This window comes from Podarcis tiliguerta (assembly GCF_965153285.1).
Source record: "Podarcis tiliguerta genome assembly, chromosome: 8".
NCBI lineage: Eukaryota > Metazoa > Chordata > Lepidosauria > Squamata > Lacertidae > Podarcis > Podarcis tiliguerta.
In genome coordinates, this window is record NC_139541.1 from 55471863 (window position 1) to 55488753 (window position 16891).

General features: G+C 48.1%; 1 protein-coding gene across 24 annotated transcripts in view; it reads left to right on the plus strand.

Moving 5' to 3' along the window:
• Window positions 1-16891, plus strand: part of MACF1 (microtubule actin crosslinking factor 1) — a 291764-nt gene that overhangs the window by 256999 nt on the left and 17874 nt on the right. For 22 of the 24 annotated variants that reach the window (XR_014514346.1, XR_014514347.1, XM_083453050.1 and 19 more), the window contains 19 exons: window positions 2839-3070; window positions 3195-3421; window positions 3830-3952; window positions 4658-4759; window positions 5863-5964; window positions 6081-6254; window positions 6763-6918; window positions 8439-8636; window positions 9553-9681; window positions 10384-10557; window positions 11275-11430; window positions 12834-13040; window positions 13292-13411; window positions 13518-13687; window positions 14237-14396; window positions 14698-14892; window positions 15159-15287; window positions 15380-15523; window positions 16253-16441. Coding sequence is in view for 20 of the 24 variants with exons in the window: in XM_083453050.1 (XP_083309176.1) it covers window positions 2839-3070; window positions 3195-3421; window positions 3830-3952; window positions 4658-4759; window positions 5863-5964; window positions 6081-6254; window positions 6763-6918; window positions 8439-8636; window positions 9553-9681; window positions 10384-10557; window positions 11275-11430; window positions 12834-13040; window positions 13292-13411; window positions 13518-13687; window positions 14237-14396; window positions 14698-14892; window positions 15159-15287; window positions 15380-15523; window positions 16253-16441 (3087 nt within the window). In the remaining 4 variants the exon portion in view is untranslated. Of the gene's footprint in view, window positions 1-2838; window positions 3071-3194; window positions 3422-3829; window positions 3953-4657; window positions 4760-5862; window positions 5965-6080; window positions 6255-6762; window positions 6919-8438; window positions 8637-9552; window positions 9682-10383; window positions 10558-11274; window positions 11431-12833; window positions 13041-13291; window positions 13412-13517; window positions 13688-14236; window positions 14397-14697; window positions 14893-15158; window positions 15288-15379; window positions 15524-16252; window positions 16442-16891 lie in introns of those variants that run through there. The other 2 variants (XR_014514348.1, XR_014514349.1) reach the window with 1 other exon arrangement.

Here is a 16891-nt window from a genome sequence, read left to right on the forward strand (position 1 = left end):
CTCACTGTAGAAGAGGAGGGGGATATACTTAGCCACCACCCCCTCACCTATTTGAAAGATCACAGTCCCCACAAATGCATTAGACTTACCAACTTCTCAACCCGACATAAGAAGCTGCCTTAGTTGTGCTCGCTTCAGCAGCACATATACTAAAATTGGAACGATACAGAGAAGAAGCTGCCTTAGTCAAGCCAGCTCAGTATTGTCTACACTGACTGGCAGGGGTTGTTGAATCATAGAAATGGAAGGAACTCTGATGGTCATCTAGTCCAACCCCCTGCAGTGCAGGAATCTCAACTAGATCACAGAATCACAACTTCTTTCTCTTGTTCCAGGATCCTCAACAACCCTCCGCCTTCCCCAACTCTGCTAATAGCCTTGGACAAAAAATTTCTTTAGGTCCTTTGCTGAAGCAAATAACTGCTGGGCAAGGGCTGGGTTGGCCCATGACATAGGAGGCAGTGAGTTCCTTTGCTTAGGGGAGTGAACCCATTTTCTCACCTGACCAGAGCAGTGGTGGTGGGGATGAGATCAGGGCAAGGGGAAACTACATTTAACTTTGGCAAAGGATTTTTGTTAGGCACAAATCCCTTTGCTGTTGCTAATTTCCTTTTCTGTGTCATGTGATTTTGAGCTTAAGCCAGGAATCATACAGATTGTTCTTATCAACTCATTTCAGACTCTCCCCCACCCCATGCAATTGTCTTGCATGCTATTTGGAAGTTAGCTGGTAAAACTTTAACCATTGTTAATCTATGGTACCCTAGCCTAGGTTTTGTTCTGTGTTTCATCTGTTTAATACATTGAATAAAACAATACATTTTTATTTCCCCCCACGTTCTGGTTTTTGCTCATATATTAACTCTGAGTTGTTTTTCCTCCTCCTCCTCCATTTCCCGTCTCATCTCCCCTCCCATTGTGGATTTTGTTCCCTGTTGTGTGTTTCGGTGCCTGTTCCCGTCTTCCCTGCGTGCTCTTCACATTTCATTGTTGTGTTGACTGCACCACACCATGACAGATTGGAGAGGTAAGAATCCCTCCTCTTCATCACATTGCAATCCTTCTCCCCTCTGACTTACCAGAAACGATGGTGTCTTCATTGGCTAGCAATTTCGCTCCCCTTCTTTGCAAAGTGGTTTTTTGCATGTATCTACTGTCGTCTGGAAGTACTGTTGGGTTTTTGAACCACAAAACACCCTCCCTTATTTTGTAAAGCTTAAAAACCTCCCAGGTGCAACAGTATTTAAATTCCTTGGTGTGAATTCTTTTCAAAGTACATCAAAAAGTTAAACGGTTGGCTCAATTAGGAGTGGACTCCCCCCTCTTTGGAAGTCTTTTTGCAGACTTTGATCCAGGCAGAAAAGCCAGTGGGGTAGGAAAGCATTAAGCTTCAGAAGGGGTGGCAACCCACAAAGGTTTGCTCTTGGCCTTATGCCTTTCAGCTGCTGTTCGGTTGAAGCAGAATCCCTGTAGCTCTGTAGTTGGACCTCCCTTCCTCCCTCCCTCCCTCCCCCTATAAGTGTGTTCTCAGGAGGAGCACCCCCGCAACATGCCCATCGCTGCAAATTCATCTAAGCTAATTTTGGATTGCTCTTTGAGGAGCTGTTTTTGAAGAGGGAATGATGCAGCTAATGGACAGGATCCAAAGGACTGTGTGATTCACTCCTGGTTCTCAGACAGCAGCTTCTCAGCCATGCCCCATGACTAGCTGCTTTTGCAACTGTGGGGAATGTCAAAAACAGTTTGTGACATGGAATGAGGAGGTTGTGCTGGCTGGAGCTGGTAGGAGTTGCACTAGAGGGCACCAGGTTGGGGGAGGTTGTTCTATGTATGCACACTGGTATTTCATGCATCTGATTATGGTGACTCTTAGCACTTCTTTGAAGGGTTCAGAGCATTCTGCATACATTATCTCTAAATTACAACAGCCTTGTGAGGCAGGCCAGTTTTATGCCCATGTTGCTGGATGGAGAGGGGGCGCAGCTTGAGGGTATAGTGGCTTATCTCGGGAGCACCTGCTGAGTCTGAGATGGCATTTACTTTGGGAATCGCTTGGCTTTCACTCATCACCACTGCACTCAACATGAATGGAGAAGGTGTGCAGGATTGTGCCAGTTGAAACAGGATTGAAGCTGTGCAGGATTGTGCCAGTTGGATTGTGATGTCAGAGGATTGCCCATCTTTTTGCTCAGAATGGATTTGGTTTCTGTAAAAACAACTTCAGTTAGGGCTAAGTAAGGTGACTCAAATCTTAAGATCCCTGTGCATGTCATTTTTGGGAGTGGGTGGTATTCCAGTATCCAGACAGATTCCTTCCAGGGGAAGCCTTTATTCTGAAAGCTTTCTGGATTATGAAACCAAACCAGGAATCCATCTGCCGTCAAAAATCACACCCACACAAATAAAGTTTAAAATTGCCTTATGGACCAAACTCTTAAACCTATATAGATGTTGCTTTTGTTCAGTGAGGGGCATGACAGCAACCTTTTGTGGTGGGAGGGGAAACAGGAAGCCACCTCTGGGATGAAATTGACATGCATTTATTTACCTATTCAGTCAATTTCTGTACATCCCTTTATCTGCAGATCACAGGGTGGGTTACGGGCAAGTCTATCAAAACCATAACATTCAGTAAAAAAATTAAAAAATAGTAATAGCAACACAGCAGATAAACTATGCATCTAACCATACATAAGAGTGTTGGGCTAGAAGCCTGTGCTGATTGCAAGAGGCGCTGCTTCTGCTGCTCCTTTTTGAAGGGCCTGTAGATTCCTGTGGGCTGTTCAGTGCAGCCTCTCAGTCGTGCCCTTGCTAAGCCTCCTCCTCCTTCCTGCTCAGTTCCATGACAAGATTGAGCCCATGCTGGAGACTCTGGAGTCCCTCTCCTCCCGCCTGCGAATGCCTCCACTGATCCCAGCTGAGGTTGAGAAGATCCGAGAGTGCATTGGCGACAACAAAAATGCCACCATGGAGCTGGAGAAGCTGCAGCCGTCCTTTGAGGCCCTGAAACGCCGCGGGGAGGAGCTGATTGGACGGTCGCAAGGTGCAGACAAGGACCTGGCAGCCAAAGGTCAGGGGGATTGGAACTGTCACATGTTCCCTCCTTTCGGTTTTTTGTCATGCAAATTTTTATATCCCACCCCAACGGAAAGAGATTCTCATTATTTTGGTTTGTGATGTTTCCTCCATTTCAGAAATCCAGGATAAATTAGACCAAATGGTGTTTTTCTGGGAGGACATCAAAGCCCGGGCCGAGGAACGTGAAATTAAATTCCTGGATGTCTTGGAACTGGCAGAGAAATTTTGGTATGACATGGCTGCCCTCCTGACCACCATCCGAGACACACAGGACATTGTCCATGACTTGGAGAGTCCGGGGATTGACCCATCCATCATCAAGCAGCAGGTTGAAGCAGCAGAGGTAAGGATGGCAAAGGCAAACATTTCTGCGGTAGGCAAACGGAATGGCCTGCTGCGCAAGGCATGGAATAATACGCTCACCTGCAATAAATAGAAAACCTCCCAAGGTGAAAATGATTCAAATAATCCTATTTAAAAGCAGAACAGATTTCTGTTCTTCGGTCTTTAAAATCTCTGCATTTAGCAGCTTTGGCAACTGCCTTGCATATTGTTATAGCAAGGTATGTGTGCTGCTGCCTGAGCTTCCTGCCTTTTTTCTTTAGAAATTTAATCTCTGATTAGAAGTGCAATTTAATAAACAAGAAGGCTTATAAATGTGTGTTGTGAGTCACTCTGGCAACCCAGATGCCATTTTGGAGCAGTGCTTGCTAATAAAACATCAACCACTGTGCTGACCTTAATCCTGCAGACAATCAAGGAGGAAACGGACAGTTTGCATGAAGAACTGGAGTTCATCCGGATTCTTGGGACTGACCTGATCTTTGCCTGCGGTGAGACAGAAAAACCAGAAGTGAAGAAAAGCATAGATGAGGTGGGTAAATTGTGGCCCCTGGGCCTCTCTCTCTGGCCCTTGGACCTCTCCCCAAGACACACACCCTTCCTCAGTCACACATCCTCTCGCCAGCCTGGTGTCACACTCTCCTTGAGTGCTGCTGCTGCCTTGCTAGAGGCACGTCCTTGAACCCTGATCATGCCTCTCGTTTGCCTGGATGGAGAATAGAGAGGGTTGTGGGAGTGTGTGTAGAAACCAGCCTATGGCACAGAGGACTGCTGAAACCTCCTCAGTCTGATGAAGAGACATGTCTGCAGTAGAACTTTGCTGCTGCTCTCATTTCGTTGTCAGATTGGGAGGCCAGGAAGGCAGGGATCCTGCAAAGTGAATCGGGGGCATCAGTACACCACCCATACTTAGCAAGTGTGTTCTCCAGCTTAGCTTACCTGTGCTGCAAATGGGATATCGGAGCAGGCAGGGGACAGGTAGCCCAGGGCACTCCCCCCCCCCAAAAAAAATGTTCCTTTACAGATTCCTGAAAAGCAGGCAATAGTCTGGGCTGCCACTTGGCAGGCATGAGAGTCAGTTGAATAAAGAAAGGCACATGCGATGATCTCCAGGGCTGACCAGGACTTGGTGCCTGCGGCTCCCCTGTCTGAATCCAACCCTGTGCACTGTGCTGCCTAACTGGCTCCCACACTGGCAAGACGCCCAGCCCCCAATGACCTCTCCTTGCTTTTGCAGATGAACGGTGCCTGGGAGAACCTGAACAAAACCTGGAAGGAGCGGCTGGAGCGGCTGGAGGAGGCCATGCAGTCGGCAGTGCAGTACCAGGATACGCTGCAGGTGACAACGGGTGGAGGGGGAGGTGATGTGCAGGGGTAGGGAAAGTGCAGAGGCAAGGGAGATGCTTTACCAGACCATTGGTCCATCCACACTGGCTCTCTAGGATTTCAAGCAGGAAGGCCCCCCAACCCTACCTGGAGCTGCCGCCAGGGATTGAACCAGGGACCTTCTGCATGAAAAGCAGCTGCTCTGCCACTGAGCCATGGTGCTTCCTAAGGAAAGCAGGGATCATTTCTAGCTACTGCCTGAAACGGATTCCGGCTCTTAATTCTGAGCATCTTTCATTGTGGTGCCAGGCTTAATGCATAAACAACACAGAGTAGTCGGAGGAACACCAGATTCTTGGAGGGTGGGAGGGCCAGTGTCATTTTAGTTTATTAATTAAGGTTCTTATACACCAGCCTTTGCACACCTGGTGCCCTCCAGCTCCCATTGGCACTGGTTGAGAGCTAATGGGAGTTATAGTTCAAAACATCTAGAGGGCACCAGGTTGGCGAAGACATCAGTAAAACAATAGGAACATACCTGCTGTTGAAACCAGTTATGAATTATTAGTCAAAAATGACAGCATCTCAGAATAGCACTTAGACCTTGGGCAGAATAGCTAAAGAGAGAGAGCAGAGAGAGCAGCTATGTTTCAACCTGGTGGTGGAATCCCAGCAAAGTTGTAGCAATCTGCACACCTGAAGTGAGAGAGTTTCACAATCAGGCACCACTACAGAAAAGACCTTGCTTCATGTCATTTAGGCCTGATTCTAATATAATAATTGTAAATGGAGCCTCTATGTATAAGGGCAGTCTACCTTAGGGTGGCTGACACTGGGGAGAAGCAGCAGGGGATGATCCAAACCTTGCCTGTCAGCTTTCCACTGTTAGGAACAGGATGCCAGGCTGGACATGGATCTTTGGTCTGACCCAGCAGGGTTGTTTTGTATTAAGGGCCAGGCATCTCAGAGGAGTAGCTGAGCCTGTGAGAAAGAGGAGAGGCTGAGGGAAAGGATTATGAACTGGGTGCTGACTCTTTTCATGGAGGCCAGAACGCTGTGCCACTGGGTGGTAGCTGGCTGGGTCTCCCTTCATTTGTGGGCCTGCTCCCTTTTCAGGCCATGTTTGACTGGCTGGACAACACAGTGATCAAACTCTGCAACATGCCCCCTGTGGGGACGGATCTCAACACCGTCAAAGAGCAGCTGAACGAGATGAAGGTGCGTGTGTTTGTGCACTGTGGTATTTTCAAATGGTGGGCGGTTTATAAATTCTTTAAATAAATCACCAGTCCCAGTCCTGAGCGTGAAACTCCCTGCTTTCTCCTTCTTGACAGGAATTTAAAATGGAAGTTTACCAGCAGCAGATCGAGATGGAGAAACTGAATCACCAGGGAGGGCTCATGCTCAAAAAAGCCATGGATGAGACAGACCGAGACATCATCCGGGAGCCTCTGACGGAGCTGAAGCATCTGTGGGAGAACCTGAATGAGAAAATAGCCCATCGGCAGGTATGGTGGGTGAACTGCCAGGGCCTGAGGTGTGGGTAAAGCCTTTAAAGCCCTTGCTCATCTGAAGATGGCATAGGTTCAATTAAAGGGGCTGGCTATCACCTTTTGAAGCCCCAAAGGGTTACCTTGAGGGCTGCCACTGCTGCTTCCTCCTTGGGCCTGGCCAGGCCCTCCACTGCGTGTCCCATTGCTAACTGGAGTGCTAGAGATTTGTGCAGCTTCTGTGCTGATGGTCTTTTGTCATCTAGTAAACACTTTTTTTTCCTGCTTAAGCTGATGTTTTGCTTGCCTTCTGTCTTCCTGTTTTATTTGTACTTGTTGTTGGGTCCTGTTATTTATTTGCCTGTTTTTGGTATACTTTGCACTATTTTTACAGTACTGCAACTTTTAAGTGCTCCTCCTTGGTGCATAGAAAAATGGGATTTTAAAAATCCTATAAAACAAATATACACACACCTAACCTTGTTTTCTTAAAAGAAATTCCTCTTCTCACCTTGTCTATAAACAGCACAAGCTAGAAGGTGCCCTCTTGGCCCTTGGCCAGTTCCAACATGCGCTGGCTGAGCTGATGGCCTGGCTGACCCACACCGAAGAGCTGCTGGATGCCCAGAGGCCCATCAATGGCGACCCAAAAGTCATTGAGGTGGAATTAGCTAAGCACCATGTAAGTACAGGGGAAGGGGTTTTACATTGTGAACCACCCTGAAAACTATGGATGAAGGACGATATACAATTTTTGTAGTAGTAGTAGTAATACTTGCAGATTGCTTTTTGCAAAGAGTTCCCTGTTTCTGTCCTTCAGTGAGAGGAGTCCAGCTTGGCAGCAGAATGTGTCTGTTCTCAGGTTAAGGTCCTGGCCCATCTCTAGTGACTGGGCTCACAAAATTTCCTTGAGACCTTAGAGAGCTGCTGCTAAATGCAGTGTGTGGCTGCATGGGCCAAAGATCTGGTTAAGTCAGCTCCTTTCTGTCCTTTTGCCATTGGGCCACTGCAGAGCTTTTGAATGACAAAAGTGCCCCCTCCTCCATATCCTGCCCCAGGAATCTTCCATCTTTCTGGGCTGTCACTGCAGCTGTGTCATTATAGCTGAATCGGAGGCTTGCTTTGAGGAAAGGACTGGGAATATTATGAGAACAGCATCAACGGATGACACTGGAAGCTGCCTTAAGTGAGGTAGACCCTTGGTGGCCTGGCTCCCACTTACGGACACAATGCTGGCTCTCAGAGCAGTTATTCCAAAAGCTTTCTTCCAGAATTCACTGCAGGGCACAGACATGAGTGTAGATAGGTGCTTAAAAGGGGTTGTGGAGTTCATGGCTAGGCATAAGTGAAGATGTTGTCCCAACATGTGACATATCCCCCTGGCGTCCCTTTCTGAAGAGCTGGCTGGGCACAGTCATTCGTGTGGGTCCTGTCCCAAGCCACAGGGCCGGGCAAGCAAACAAGAACTTCTATGAGAAAGCTGGGTCAGCTCATGTTGGCACAACTCATGCCCTTGGGCATGGGGTGGGTGGATGCTGTCGTGTCCACAGTCCGACCTGAGCTGGCACTTCCCCGGGGAAGGGAGTGCATCACTGGCAGGAGGCGGAGTCACTCCCCTGACGCTTGGAATGCCTGATGATTCTGAGATGGGTCTTTCTCCCAACAACCTGCTTTCTGGCCCACTGAGCCACTCCCCAGAATCAGGGTCCACACTGCCATCCCATGCCAACCAGCTCTGCCAAGATGTCTCCATGGGGCTCATGACAATTGGTTTATCTCACTCAGCATTGTCTACCCTGACTGACAGCAGTTTCCGAGGATGTCAGAAAGAGTCTTTGCCAGCCCTACCTGGAGATACCAGAGATCCAGCCTGGCACTGTGTGCATGCAAAGCAGGTGCCCTGCCACTGAACCACAGCCTTTCCTCTAGCTGGGGGTGTTTGCTTGGGCTTGCCAGGCCACATTTGGTCAGTTATTACCAGTAACTTTCTGATGATGCTGAGAGTGTTTTGTGAGAATATCCAGGAAGCCTCATCTCATGTGCTTTGCTTCCTGAGTTTGTACACCAAAACCAAAATGCAGGAGACTCCAGCCATGCTGATTGACAGGGACTGAACTTGGATCCACCATCCTTTGCTAGTGCCACAGAGGCTTGCAAGGGCCCTAAAGTATTTCCTCTTCTCCACCTGCAACACCACACTAGGTGCTGAAGAATGATGTGCTGGCCCATCGGTCCACAGTGGAGACAGTGAACAAGGCTGGCAATGAGCTCTTGGAATCCAGCGCAGGGGATGATGCCAGCAGTCTCCGGAACCGCCTGGAGACAATGAATTCATGCTGGGAGTCGGTGCTACAGAAGACAGAGGAGCGAGAGCAGCAGCTGCAGATGACCCTTCAGCAGGTCAGCTGGGAAGAGAGTCTGGCCTCCCTAGTTAGGCGGGCAGTGGGTGCTCTTCAGAGCCCTCTCGTTCCTTGCATTCCTCGCCCAACATTTCAAAGGAGCCACATTCAGGCATGCACCTGAACACACATACGGTTGAGATGGGAGTGGGGAAGGTGGGGGCACGTCTCGCAATGAGCACCAAGGTCTGTAGGGTTTCTTGGACTGTGTGTCTCCCTACAAAAAGGAAGGCTTCCAATTGCAGGGGGTTTCTAAGCAAGTTAATTACCAATTCTTTAAAAAACAAACCACTTCAGACCTTATCACAAATTGAAGTTCTCCCTATAAGAATAACTGAATCTTCAGTGCACAAGTTGACATTATGTTTTTATATTATTTTGTTTTTTGTAAACCATTCTAACTATTTGGGGGGGGATGAAGGATGGGATATAACTCTCTTGTTAAATATACAAGTGAAAGGAGTTGTGAAGAGCAGCTGGTGCCCTTGGGGGGAGGGGATTGGGGGGGGCTGTGTGTGCTGCCCCTCCTCCTGGTTATTTATTTATCCCTTTGTGTGTTCAGGTGATTGCCCACCAAGACTTGCTCTGTGGCTGGACTTGTTTGGGTGTACAGATGAGTCTTTCTCAGCCGCTTCCTCACTTTGGAAATGATTCGTTCTTTGAGCCAGAGTCTTTTTGGGAAAGCTTCTCTTACTTCTGGGAGCTAGGCTAGAAGAGGATGGCTAGAAATAGGCTGGGATTTGAACCTAAGCTTATGCTTGGCACTTTGGTTTTGCTTTTTTAATGTCACTACCTCAAAATGTATTTCTGTACTTTTGGTTTTTTAAATCCTGGTATCTCCTGCTGAGGTTTCCAAAACCATCAGAGTGAATTGCTTGTGCCCTTCAGTCTAGCATGTGCTTTGTGTTCCCTTGCAGGCTCAAGGTTTCCATGGTGAAATTGAAGATTTCCTCCTCTGGCTCACGAGGATGGAGAACCAGCTGTCTGCCTCCAAACCGACAGGTGGGCTGCCGGAGACTGCTCGAGAGCAACTGAATGCCCACATGGTGAGTTGTGATGGCCGAACTGATGCCTGGAATGAATGGCCCCTTAATATGGGAGGGAAGGATAATGTGCATCACAGGTGGGACGTGAAATACCTAAAAGGGAAAGCACCAGAGAAAAAGGAATAAGGGAAGGCCTGGTTAGCTACATTCCAGCTTACAGTGCACAGCTGTATCTACCTAAGGTACTCGTGGATATTCCATGTTATTGCAGTCACTCAGCTATCAGCTGGCATCAGCAACCCTGGACCACCACAAATGTGAAGTTTTTACACGTAAGGATGTCACAGAGAAAAATGTGTGCACAGTCAGGTGTAAAGATTATTCACCAGTGGGAACCTTCCCCCTAAGTTTCGAAGCCACAAACGGGAAGGGTGATTTTTGTCCAGATCATGACTGGGTGGGGTAGACCCCCTTCCCAGGGATTGTGGTCTTGATCAGATTAGGGATCTCCCACCCCTGTAATTAGATAATGAAAACCTGTAGGCGTAGCTGCACACCACATGCTTAGAGTAACATGAAGCGTTGGCCCTGAGAAGCTGGAATTGGCAGACAACCCCCAGAGCCAAGTGCACCTGGCTAACAGCAGAAGCAGTCTTCACACACAACTGTCTACTAGGTCTTGCCTATGCCACGTGAACCCCCATGTCAGGAAAATTTGTCCTGCCAAGCATCCCTTGTTTACGATGCCTCTGTGTTGTGCAGGAGCTCTATGCCCAGTTCAAAGCCAACGAGGAGGTCTACAGCCAGCTCCTGGCTAAAGGGAGGCTGATGCTCCTGAGCCGCGATGATTCTGGGTCTGGATCAAAGACAGAGCAAAGTGTGGCTCTCTTGGAGCAGAAGTGGGGCCTCGTCAGTATGAAGATGGAGGAGAGAAAGGTAATGTGCCAGGAGGGGTGGTGGTGTACCCATCACCAAATCACTGTACTCGCATTTGCATGGTGCAGAGCAGGGGACTCTTGTGTGAGTGCCACACATTCCCTAGCTTGTGCAGGAAAGCGAGGCTCTGCACATGTGGAGCTTCATACGGAGGAACTCTTGGGACTTGAGGTGGTATTAAAGAGGTGTGTGTTTGAAAAGGGAGTGGAGAGAGAACCTTGCTTTGGTTTTAATCCAGCTGTTTCACAATTCCATTATTGGTAAGTTGTGATGGTCCAATAGAGCAGGGGAAGCTAATGTGGTGCCTTCTGGCTGTTCTCGGGCTCCCGGCCCCCATGAGCCCCAGCCAGTATGGTCAATAGTCAAGGATGATGGACACTGTGGTGCAGCAGCATCCAGAGGGCACCACATTGGCTCCCCCCCCCCCAGTAGGTGGTCTCTTCTTCTTCTGATGCTTTTTGTTGGAAGAGAACCTGGCTCCAGAATGGTTTGGATGAAGGGGAAGAGTTATCAGCATTTGAAATGTGACCTGTTAATATGCTAGTCACGTTCATCGGTTGGACTGAGAAGGTCCAGCCTAGAAGGAGTCTCTCATTTATTACACAATTGTGGTCTTTGTCTCAGAAGCCAGCATTTGTGAACTTTGGCTGGTGCTCCTTTCTTTCTGCCTTTTGTGCTCATTCTGCTGCTTTTTCTCCCCCTTCTTTTAAAACTCAGTCCAAGTTGGAAGAGGCCCTCAGCTTGGCAACCGAGTTCCAAAATTCCCTGCAAGATTTCATCAACTGGCTCACCCTTGCAGAGCAGAGCTTGAATGTTGCTCCTCCACCCAGCCTCATGTTCAACACAGTGCTCTCACAGATAGAAGATCACAAGGTAATGATGCCCACCTGGGTGTGCATGTGTGCATTCAGGGAGGGTGGGGGGAGCTATCTGACTTGAATAGTGAAGCTGCCAAAAGGTAGAGAAAAACTTAATTATTTAAAATAGCTGTGGAGTATTGAGAGAACTCAATTAAGGTTCTATAATTGTATCATATTCACAAGTGCTCGAAACTTGAGAAATAAAATAAGAGCTAGATAGTATCTTCTATCCCCAGCAAGAATAGACAATAAGCACTTCCACAAGAACAACAATAAACAATGCCTAGGTATAGCAGCCAAATAAGAAAAGACTTTGAAATTAAACCAGGGAAATATTCCATCATAGGTGTTTTCAAATAACCAAGTTTTTGAAACTGCAAGATAGATAGATATTAACATATAATAAAGAGGAAAGGCTGTCACCATGCTGCAGTTTGCTTGGCTGCCAGTAGGTGGCACTGTGAACTGCAGCGTGACGACAGATTTCTGAGAGCTGCTGGCCATTGGTGGTTGAGAAGAAGGGAAGCAGAAGAGGGAAGGTCTATGGTCCAGCTAAGTCGTGGAGGAACTGTCAGGACAGGTTCGGGTAGCTCCCCCAAAACTCCTGCTCTTTTGCTGCGGCTTGCCTAACACCATTGATGCCATTTCAGCACCAACAGAGGAAAGAGAGAAACAGAGGCAGGTGGGCACCCCAGGAGAGCTGCCTAGAAATGGGCAAGGCAGGGCAGCTCCCCAGCAACCACCCCACTCAGCTGCCACCCACCACTGCTCTCTTCTTTGCCTCTTCCACTGAGGTTGCAACAGCAACTTTGGTGTGAGGCAGGCAGTATGAATAGGAGGGTTGGGAGAATGTCTAAAGCAAGGAGGCATTGGCAAGTGGAGGTGAGTGAAGTGAGCCGTAGCACAGCCGTGTACGTGTACACACACAATCATAAAGTATGAAGCATTAACAGATTAATACTCTGTGATATTAAAAATGTGACTTAAAATCAGTTAATAAAAAATAACTATCAGTTGTATTCTACTAACTTTTACACGGAGTACACCTATCGAAACTAGTGGGCCTAAGTTAGTCAAGGCCATTAATTTCAATGGGGTCTAGTCTGAGTAAAAGTTAGTTGACTACAACCCCAGCCTTCTACTAGTTCCCTAAAACAAGTGATGGGGCTTGTGAGATGGGTCAGATTATTCATTTGTTGCAGGTAGGGAACTGGAGGCTGTGTGTGTATGTGGCTCACTCATGGCTACCCAGTCAATCTGTGGCCATGGCAGGCCCCAGCCTAGTCTTGGGACTCCCTTGCCAGCTGTAGTGACTACAGTTGACCTTGGAACAAAACCTCCACCCCAAATGGCCTTCCCTGCATTATGTGGTGCCTAAGAGACCCAGGAGAGCAGCCTTCATTTTTTCCTTGTCAGGTGTTTGCCAATGAAGTGAACGCCCACCGGGACCAGATAATTGGCCTAGACCAAAGTGGAAACCAGCTGAAGTTTCTCAGCCAGAAGCAGGATGTGGTCTTGATCAAGAACCTCCTGGTCAGTGTCCAGTCACGCTGGGAGAAGGTCGTCCAGCGGTCAGTGGAAAGAGGCCGGGCTCTGGACGATGCCAGGAAGCGGGCAAAGCAGGTGAGGAACAATCCTTTGTAGGCTAGAAGCCAGGGAGGCACAAAGGGCATCAGCTCAGAGCTACAAAATATTTCTGTCCCTCTTGGGCTCATTGAGAGCCAGGGGCGTATTAGGCACTGTTTGTAAAAGTATGAAATGTGGGTCAGGTGTTAGGGGTTGGGGGGGTAGGTGAAAATTGGCAGTGAGTAGTGGAGCTCGAGAGGCATGTGAATTCTAATAATAAATTAAATGGAAAAAATTAATCTTCATAGTTCCATGAAGCTTGGAAGAAGCTGGTTGACTGGTTAGAAGATGCCGAAAATCTCCTGGATTCTGAGCTTGAAATTTCAAATGATCCCGACAAGATCAAACTGCAGCTCTCTAAGCACAAGGTTAGAATTGCATGTGAAACAGTTCCTTTGCTTCTTGTGAAATTATCTGTAGTCGCCGGCCTCATTCTTAACCTATGTTTTGGGTGGGTTTACTTGGGAAAATCAGGAGTTCCAAAAAACCCTGGGTGGCAAGCAGCCTGTTTATGACACCACGATCCGGACAGGAAGGGCCCTGAAAGAAAAAGCTCAGTTCCCAGATGACAACCAGAGCCTGGACCATCTCCTTGGGGAAGTCCGTGACAAGTGGGACACTGTCTGTGGCAAATCGGTGGAAAGGTGAGTGCCTGAAAGGGCTTCCTAACAGGTAACATCCTGTAGTAAGTTGAGGTGCCTGCAGGTCCTACGAGGGGGTGTTAGAAGCCAGCTTTAAGTCACCTATTTGGATAGGGTGTGAGGGGCAGTTATCAGCATCAAGACCTATATTTGACCAGTTTGTATACTGACTGCACATCCAATCAGAGCAGTGCAGGGGCCTTAGCTAGGTTCCTGATGGATTTGCTCTGGATGCATCTGGATTCTCCCAGGCCCTTGCTGGTAATCCACACTAGTCTGTTCTTAATCTGTTTGCTTTGGATTTTTCCCCTCTTTATTATTATCATTGTGTAGTTTTTGGTTTTATTGTAATTTTCACATTGTGCTGTACACTGCTTTATGATTTTTAAATGCAACGCCATGTAATTTGTTTTAATAAATAAAACACCTTAACACACCAATTTTTTAAAGGTGTGCCTAAGGCTCTGATTACGCCACATTTATTATGGTGCCCAAGGAGGTGGCCAGTTGAGGGGAAACACCCACTTACCCCTGCATTTTTCATTTTTACAGGCAGCACAAACTGGAAGAGGCCCTTCTGTTCTCTGGCCAGTTCATGGATGCATTGCAAGCCCTGGTTGACTGGCTGTACAAGGTGGAGCCCCAGCTGGCCGAAGACCTGCCTGTCCATGGGGACCTGGACCTGGTCATGAACTTAATGGATGCTCACAAGGTAACAGCTGCTGGGGGACAGAGCCATCCATTTGGAAGCCACTTCACGCTGTGTAAGCCTCAATGTGTTATGGACTAAGGCAGGGAACTGGAGTCCCTGTGAAAATGTACTTGAGTTTCTAAGTTTTACATCTCACCCTTCATCCCAAAGGGAGCCCAAGGCAGCTAACATAAAAGAATACAAATATAATACAATAACACATGAAAATGTTTAAAACATCATTCGGAACGTAATTAAAAAATGGGATGGGGTGGAGAGCTAGGAGAAAGAGAGCGCAACTATGCTCTGTTCCCCTTGATAGGTCTTCCAGAAGGAGCTTGGCAAGCGAACAGGCACTGTCACGGTTCTCAAGCGCTCAGGCCGGGAACTTATTGAAAACAGCCGTGATGACACCACTTGGGTGAAAGTGCAGCTGCAAGAGCTAAGCAACCGCTGGGACACCGTCTGCAAGATGTCTGTCCTGAAGCAAACTCGGTTGGAGGAAGCCCTGAAGCAGGTAAGAGACGGGAGCAGGGTGGCATCATCTGCAACTTTCACATCTCTTTGGTCCATACCAGCCCTGTGACTCTGTTGTATCTATTGCTCCACCCCTTTTGCCTCTGGCCCCGCCCACCACTGGTGTGTGTCCCCCTACCTCAGAAAGTTCCCTGTGAAGGAAAGTGGCCCTTAGGCTGAGAAGAGTTTCCCATCCCTGCTGTACGGCAACTCAAAAGGCCTTTGCTCCACGGGGAAGGGTTCACTGGTGCTGTTTCTCCTTTCTAGGCAGAAGAGTTTCGGACTGCTGTCCATCTTCTGCTGGAGTGGCTCTCTGAAGCTGAGCAGACCCTCCGCTTCCGGGGAGCTTTGCCCGACGACGCAGAAGCGCTGCAGTCACTCATCGATGTCCACAAGGTGGGTAGCTGTTCAGAAGAGGGAAAGGCGGGAGCCTGAGGGGATTGCCAGGCAGGCAGGCTGAGCTGTTGTACCTTTAACCTTTGCTGCAGGAGTTTATGAAGAAAGTCGAAGAGAAAAGGCTGGATGTGAACTCCGCTGTGGGGATGGGGGAGGTCATCTTGGCCGTTTGCCACCCAGACTGCATCACCACCATCAAGCACTGGATCACCATCATTCGAGCTCGGTTTGAAGAAGTGAGTCACAGAGGCCTTTGCTCTGCCTCTCAGCAGCTGCAGCCAGCAGGAATGGAGCTGAGAGACTTAATAATTCTATGACTGTATAAGAATAATAATGCATTTTGAATCCCCTTCCCACCTTGCTTCAGCTGCTGTGACATCATAGAAGGTTCATGACAGTGCTGGCTAGTGAGATGAGAGGAGCCAGCTGCAGAATGTAGAAATTTACTGCAGTTCCTATAATGCTTAGGTAGAGGTGCTTTTGTTTTGATTTTATTTTTGGAACAAGCAAGAGCTTTTTATTTATTTAAATGGGAAAAAATTACTCCACTTTTTGAATGAACCTTTTTGGAGTAGCTTGTGAATAAACATAATAGAATCACGTAAGAACACACAGCATACCCTTAATATTTTTTCTGTATACTCCCTCCATCTTCAGCTTAAAACATTTTAAGTCTTCTCCCTTAATCTAGATTCTAGCCTATTTTATCATTGGCACCATTAGTACTTGTTCGCTCTTGGTGCCCTAAGTTTGTAGTGTTAGTAGGTTGTAGAGCTTGCAGGGTAAAACACAAGATCCAGGTGAGCTAGAGGAGGGAAATGCAAAAGTGAAGAAGATGCTTAGGCAAGGGAAGGGGCATGTGAGTAACCCGGAAAGACATACCACTCCATTCCGCTGCCTCCTCTCCCTGCAGAGATACCTCTCATTTGCTGCCAACTACCCTTTCTGCTTTTCTCCTCTGCCAGGTTCTCACATGGGCAAAGCAACACCAGCAGCGGCTTGAAGCAGCCCTCTCGGAGCTGGTGGCCAATGCAGAGCTGCTGGAGGAGCTCCTGGCATGGATTCAGTGGGCTGAGACAACGCTGATTCAGAGGGACCAAGAGCCAATGCCGCAGAACATTGACCAGGTCAAAGCCCTCATTGCAGAGCACCAGGTAACCCTGCCCTGGTTGGCTCCCTCTTTGCCACCTTCCAGAAAAGAGCATGCTGTGTGTTTGAGAAAGTTGTTCACGGTGGCTTTAAAGTGAAACAAAGCGCCTGACTTCATTCTTCCTAGCTGTGTGTGAGCTTGCACTGCTTTGGTTTTGCAATGGAGTAGGACTCCATGTGCCTGTAAGCTTAGATCAGAATGGAGGGTCATTGTCATCCCCTTCAGCTCCTACTGCTTAGAGGCACTCTGGCTGGTGCCCCCACCCCCAATTCTGGCTCACCCTCTTTTCTTTTGACACCTAGTGGGCTATATATAAATCTAGCACAGGCTTTCTGAACCTGATGCCCAGCCCTTCAGACTACAGCTCCCATCAGCCCCAGCCTTGGCGCAGAGGAGCTTTCCCTAACCTGCTGCTGCAGATGTTTTGGACTCCCAGCAGCTGTTCTGGTTGAGG